Source organism: Priapulus caudatus, unplaced genomic scaffold (genome assembly GCF_000485595.1).
Source record: "Priapulus caudatus unplaced genomic scaffold, Priapulus_caudatus-5.0.1 Scaffold969, whole genome shotgun sequence".
NCBI lineage: Eukaryota > Metazoa > Priapulida > Priapulimorpha > Priapulimorphida > Priapulidae > Priapulus > Priapulus caudatus.
In genome coordinates this window covers 63,446-70,436 of record NW_014578030.1, presented here as the reverse complement: position 1 = coordinate 70,436, position 6,991 = coordinate 63,446, and the positions used below count along the sequence as shown (strand labels likewise).

General features: G+C 47.1%; 1 protein-coding gene across 1 annotated transcript in view; it reads left to right on the top strand.

Annotated features, from left to right (window-relative positions):
• LOC106814724 (malonyl-CoA decarboxylase, mitochondrial-like) overlaps positions 1-3,731 on the top strand; it is a 14,958-nt gene extending 11,227 nt beyond the window's left edge. The window contains exons 8-11 of the mRNA XM_014819070.1: positions 1,124-1,226; positions 1,687-1,845; positions 2,149-2,255; positions 3,672-3,731. Coding sequence (XP_014674556.1) covers positions 1,124-1,226; positions 1,687-1,845; positions 2,149-2,255; positions 3,672-3,731 — 429 coding nt within the window. The remainder of the gene's footprint in view (positions 1-1,123; positions 1,227-1,686; positions 1,846-2,148; positions 2,256-3,671) is intronic.
• Positions 3,732-6,991: the final 3,260 nt, after the last annotated feature.

Below are 6,991 nucleotides of genomic sequence, written 5' to 3'. Positions count from 1 at the left end.
GTGCGTGCGTGGAGAGAGGGAGAGCATAGCCAACAACGTACAGGTGAGGCAGCTGTGTCCGTGCGTGCGTGGAGAGAGGGAGAGCATAGCCAACAACGTACAGGTGAGGCAGCTGTCTCTGTGCGTGCGTGCGTGGAGAGATAGAGAGCATAGCCAACAACGTACAGGTGAGGCAGCTGTCTCTGTGCGTGTGTGCGTGGAGAGAGGGAGAGCATAGCCAACAACGTACAGGTGAGGCAGCTGTGTCCGTGCGTGCGTGCGTGGAGAGAGGGAGAGCATAGCCAACAACGTACAGGTGAGGCAGCTGTCTCTGTGCGTGCGTGCGTGGAGAGAGGGAGAGCATAGCCAACAACGTACAGGTAAGGCAGCTGTCTCTGTGCGTGCGTGCGTGGAGAGAGGGAGAGCTTAGTCAACAACGTACAGGTAAGGCAGCTGTCTCTGTGCGTGCGTGCGTGTAGAGAGGGAGAGCATAGCCAACAATGTACAGGTGAGGCAGCTGTCTCTGTGCGTGCGTGCGTGTAGAGAGGGAGAGCATAGCCAACAACGTACAGGTGAGGCAGATGTCTGTGTCCGTGCGTGCGTGGAGAGAGGGAGAGCATAGCCAACTGACAGTAGATCAATACGAGGTACGAGTGGGGTGGGAACGTGCATCAGTGCGCCGATGGACAAAACATATCACTGCAGCATATTGTATTGGTAGCGTATGTAGAGTAGTGAGATAGGAATGTAGAGATGGAGCATAGTGTAGAATGGTTGGGAATTATAATACATCATTCTACGTATCTGAGGGAAAGTACTTCAAAGTAGAGTAGTACTTAACAGAGGCATTTGGAATGCAGACTGCTACTTAATAGTGTGGGTGAGGATGGATATTAAAGAAGTACTTGCATGAAAATAGACGAGTTGGAATTCCTTGAAACATAAAACAAGATTTGCACGGAGTGTAAATATGAAATGCGACTAAACCGTGCACTCAGAGTGCAAAACCCCACTTAATGCATTTGTTGGAGAATATTACTTATATGGCTAATATTATTATATGACTTATCATAGAGTTTTCGATGTGGATTACTCTTGCCAGCAAGACAAGCATGTTCATGTGTTTTTCTGCACTTTGCTACAGTCATTGGTATCGCTGGCAGACACAAAGAACCTTCAGGATGAGAAAGAAGATCCAAAAAAGGTTGTTGCCGCCAACTTCTACTCCATCACCTCCACACAGCGAGGTAAGCTAGTGCTGCTATACGTTACCATGGTAACCATTCTGTTTTGTTGCACAAAGACTGCCTTACTTCGAAACTGTAACAGTATGCTAACAACTGCTGTAACAGTGTAATTCACAACTGCTAATTGTGTATTTTTTTAATATTTAATCGTTCTGTTGCTGTGAGACGGCCATGTGGAAGATAGGTCTGCGCCAATTTATTGTGTCTGTACCTAACATGTTTTACCGTCGTTAAATAATGTTTTTACTTACTTACTTACTTACTATCAGCAAGGTCATCATCATCATCATCATCATCATCATCATCATCATCATCATCACCTTACTATCGGCATCATCATCACTTTACTGTCGTCATCATCATCATCATCATCAACATTATCATCATTATCTTCTTCTTCACCGTACTATCGTTATCATCGTCATGACGCTGATTGTGCGGCTGTTGATGTCTGTGGCAGGTCTGCAGGGCATAGAACTGGGCTACCACCTAATCAAGCGAACAGTGACAGAGATCCTGAAGGAATTCTCCCAGCTGCAGCAGTTCTCGAGCCTCTCCCCGATTCCGGGATTCCGCAGCTGGTTACTGGGAGAGATCAACATGTACCTATCCCATCCCGGTATGAGCGCTCGTGTGGGTGGTGGGCTGGAGGTGAGTGGAGGAGGCGGATGGTAAAACGAGTGCGAAGAGGGATGGTAGAGAAGGGAGATGGAGAGAAGAGAGACATTTGAGAGCGAGAGTGATAGAAAGAAAGAGAGAGAGAGTGTGTGTGTGTGAGCGAGAGAGAGAGAGAGAGCGAGAGAGTGAGAGAAAGAACGAGCGAGAGTGTAAGAGCGTGAGAGAGAGAGAGAGACAATCAGACAGAAAGAAAATTTAGTCTCCTAGATTTCTCAAAGACTGCTTACTTGTTTTTGTTTGACAGCTGAGCATTCCTGCCCGCTGAGCGCTGGAGAAGTGATCACCATTGCATACGTCTTCCAGATACCAGCAGACGCCCCTAGTGTCCTTACCACGATAAAACACACCCTGGTGAGCACTGACTGAACTATTGCATGCATAACTACTTGTCATTCTTTTGCTATTTAATTGCAGGATGTTACAATAATTGATTCAAATAATAATCTCAAATAATAATCTAAGAGAGTTGATTATTATATTATCAGAAGTGAATAAAAACAAATAGTTTTTATCCCCTCTTGATGTTGTGCTGTATTAATTATAGTACATATACTATACTATATTATATTAAAGTAACCCTTGAGACTGATTCAACTCGTCTTTATTCTCTGCTCACAAATGTCACAATTATAAACTCTTTTAAAAAAAAGTGCACAAACTTGACAAACGTGGCAACACCGCGTACGCCGTAGATAACATGGATTTCTGACCCGAACGCCGGTGCAACCTGCATCCTCCTTTCCCTCTATAAATATTATATATATATTTATATATCAGGAGTTAATGAAGACAAAGGAGTTCGACTCCTATTTGGTACTGATTTCACTACATTTTTGTCATACGAGTTCGATGTGAATAAAAATAAAAATGTATACAAACATGAGCTTCTATTGTTCACTGGTCCTTATTCTATTTAAATCATCCTTTTTGCTTTGACATGGTTTGTTCACGTTATTTACTGGGTGGCGTTGCCAAGACCGCAAATTCTCACGATGCACAAGCAAACTCGACGGAGGCGCGGCAGGGATTGCTACAGCAGGTCCAGCGGACAACTGTACGCGGCGTAAGTTTACTAGAGCTAACGGTTGCTATGGCAAAACACATGTGCGAAAAGCTACAATCACTGAGCGTCAATGTTACTCGCTAAGATTCATGACACATCATCTTCTCCGCGGGTGCAGTAGTTCAGATATTTTTACCAGCGCAAGCGTTTATTTAAAAAAAACAATGCTTGTATTTATATCAGTAAAATCAGTCATTCTAACTTGGCATAGGTTTATCATGTAAAATGACGTTTTTCAATTTCTAAGCGCATTTTTCTGGCACTCGCTAGACTATACGGTCCTAAATTCCCTGCCGCGCCTCCTTGCGAGTTGCTGTGCCATGAGAATTTGGTCTTGGCTTGGCAACGCCACACGACGGATAAAAATAACGTGAAAACCAGTAGTCCGTTGCAAAAAGTATGATTTATGGTCACAAACGAAGGAAAGCTAGCGCGGTTTGTAATACAGCAAAAGATAAGGAGGAGGAGGGAAAGACCGCAAGCTGAACAAACCGAACTCATGTTTGTATACCATTTGTATTTTCTTTCACATCGATACTCAGTAGACAAGAAAATGCTAGTAAAATCAGACCAAATACGTAATCAAGACTCTTGTCTTCAATTAACTCCGTTTATAATATATATATCAGCTTGTCAATAGTGCAAGAGACAAATTATTGATGAGCGGCTGGTGCCCTCGGGTGGTGTGTTCCGTGTCTATACAGCTCGCGCAGGCTGGTATGGCGGATGAGAAGTCTAGGGGACGCGTTTCAGGCCGATGTTGATGAGGTTGTGTTGCGCACACCTCTACCTGGAGAAAGCCAGTCGTGGCGACGCGTCACACACTACGGTGGGTGACGTACCGCGTGCCCCGCTTCTCCGCCGCGCCGTTCGCCGCCCTGGTGGCGAACCCTCGGATAAACGTTAGCCGTCCGACCGGGCCCGCGACATCTGCTGCACTCTAGTTGGCCCGCAACCCCTTAAGGATGCCTGCCGTTCAACGTGCTGCAACGCTTGGCTGGCGAGCATGAGTGGTGAAACCTTTAGCGTAGCCGCCCGCATTAATTCTGGGCAGTGTCACTGAACCGGATAGTGCTTGATGGTGCTGGCCTCTGTTGGTGAGAGTGCAAAGATGCTGCCTCCTCGTGTCACAAGTATAAGTAAGGCCCCAGATAGTAAATACCGAAGCGGACGGTTTGTCACATATTCTACAGGCTTATTGGAAGCCCTCGAAGAGCAAAGCTCAACCAAATTCTACATGGGGGATACACATGATGCTGCGACCGTCCAGGTCCCTACTACATCGAGCGATAAGGCAGAGGCTCGACACTAGCTGGTGCCCGGTGCCGCGGGCACGCAAACTCTTGATGGTCACGGCCACGCAAAATTTCGCGAAAGTTAAAAATTTTGTGGCCCCGATCGGCACTAAATTTCAAAGTGTACTATGTGATAAAAATGACATTGTTTCTTACCATCTAACCATTCAAAAGAGAAGAGCGAGCACAATTCGTCGGAACGAGGGCACAGTACTTGCAGCGTGCAGGCATGTCTACCGGCGGGCATACACGGGTGGTAGCGGGCTGAGCGGAGGCACGGGACAAGATTGGGGCAAACAATACGGGACGGTTCTGGTCACGCCGCTATTGCTAGCTCGCTGCGAGCTTGGTGGCTCACTGTGGTTCGGGATTCCGACGAAACCTGCAGCAGAACGTGGGGTAATTGTAGGAAGGGTCTTGTTCTACATCGACTTGTGCAAGTAGCAGTGCAGAACGGCGCGCAATTTTTCAAAATAAATAACAATACGAGATTGAAATAAAGATTTATAATGTTTTTCTTTGTTTTTTTTCGGGCACCAGTTTCATTTCTCGGACGGAGCACGGGCAAAATTGAAATCAATGATTTGGTGGGGTGGTGGCCGACGGATCGGAGCCACTGAGAAAAAATAAGAGTTCAGTGTCGAGCGGAGGGTGCCCTTGGGATAAGGTTGAACGCTGGATGCTATAACGATTCGTGACGAATAAAAAAAATCTACATGGGCCACAGTGGGATACAGGTGGCTCTGACAAAGCCTCGTAGAAACCAGAGACAGGTCATGTTATAACAAACGAGTGTCGGAGGCGATAAGGGAGAGTATACTGGCTATTCTTCGATTTGTCTACGTCTTGGTTGCAGGCAAACTTCCACTGAGCAACGGTGCGATGCGTGGGCCGGATCACTGGTCTGGCAATCACAGTGCGCGCGCAGGCTTAAGCCGATTCCTCGCGCATGATGGTTAACTACAGTGGGTTATAGCTCATGCCCTCTCTTCTCTCTCGCCCTCTTTCTCTCTTTCTCTCATCTCTTCCCTCTCTCCCTCTCCTTCCTCCCTCCTTTACTCTAGTCTCTCTCCCGTCTTCATATCTCCTTTTTAGCCTCATCTGACATAGTCAGATCAGCTTGTAGAATGCACGATCGCCGTCCGTCCGTCGTCGTCGCGTCCGTGCCGTCCGAGCGTCCGTCACAGTTGGGCAGCAAATCTTAACTCGCTCGACGTACCGGTCACGATATTCGGCACATCTGGGGGGATAGTCAAACGAGTTGCTGCTGTTGAAGCTGGGGTCAAAGGAAATCAAGAGGTGTAAAAAGGGAACATTCACTCCTTAACTTAAGGGTATTGGGAGGAAATGCAGAATTGCGGCACAACTAAACGGCTCGACCCTGGCTCGTGATAGTTCGTGTAGTAGCATCATGGTAGGAAAAGCCATTCACTGGTGCTGAAATTGGAGGTGGCAGGCGAGGGTCACGCAGGGAAAGAACGTCACAATGGACCCGACAGGGCAGAGTTTTAGACATTTTCTGGAGGAGGCAATGGGCTGACGGAGTCGACTGTGAAAAGGCATAATTTTGTTAAATAGTACGGGTATGCGGGTGAGCCGTACGCATTTTACTTTGGCATTAGAATCAGAAAAAAGAACCAATAGAAAAATACTAGTTGGGAGTTCCGCTGAGTCATGCGAAAGGAGCGTAATGTCAGATAACCCTTTGGTTGAGGCGCCGTCAGAGGAGGAGTTAAAACTGGATTTTGGTTGAGTGTTCCGTTAGAAGAAGAATTGACTGCGCGGTTTTGGGCTAGTAAGATATCTATAGCAAGGGTGTCTGAGACATGTCAATGAGCTACACAAGTGCGAGGGCAGGTGAAATTTCGAAAAGCGGAGATTCAAGAAGTTAACAGAAGGTTATGCGTGGCCTTAACATCGACTGATAGCATTTCTATGGCAAATTGACTGGTACGTGTCAGTTAGTGGGTTGAGCAGGTTGACTGTAGTGACCACCTCAGTGCCGGCAGTGGCGTACTAATATTTGTTTACTGGTGTTACTGGTGGAGGTTGGTGTGACCTATATTAAAATTGGGAGCGTGTAAACAGTGGAAAACAAGCTCTCTATTTGGCGCAAGGCCTGCTTAGGGCTGAAGCGCGTATAGGTAAATAGATGAGTGCTTAAACGTATTCTGTCTTGCAGATAGTTGTTGCTACTACGTATTGATGGGAGCTTCCCTCGGAGAATCTGAAAGAACACTTAAAAAAGCGTACGCGCCATCCTCCAGTGGGCAACTTTCATAAACGATTCGACGCAACTAGAACATTTCTATGGTTGAGAATGGGGTTCCTGATAAGCTGCAAGGGGCCCTGTGCTATTCCTACTGTGTGGTCGCCGCGTGGGTATGGAAACATCTGGCCCGACTAACAGGGTTTACTAGAAGGATCAACTTCACCCGAGCTGCCACCACAGGAGTCACTCGGCAGTAGACGTTAGATTGAGCGGCTGTCGCTGCTGCGCACTTGTTAATCTCTTCCTCGCGGTTGCTCTCCCCTCTCCTCTCCCTCTCTGTCCGCTCTCTTGGGCAGGCCCGCGGCGGGACCGCAAATCTCTCTCTCTCTCTCGTCTCTCTCTCTCATGCTAAACTCTCCTCTACTCTCTCTCTCTCTCTCTCTCTCTCTCTCTCTCTCTCTCTCTCTCTCTCTCTCTCCCTCTTCTTCTCTCTCTCTCTCTCCTTCTCCCTTTCTCT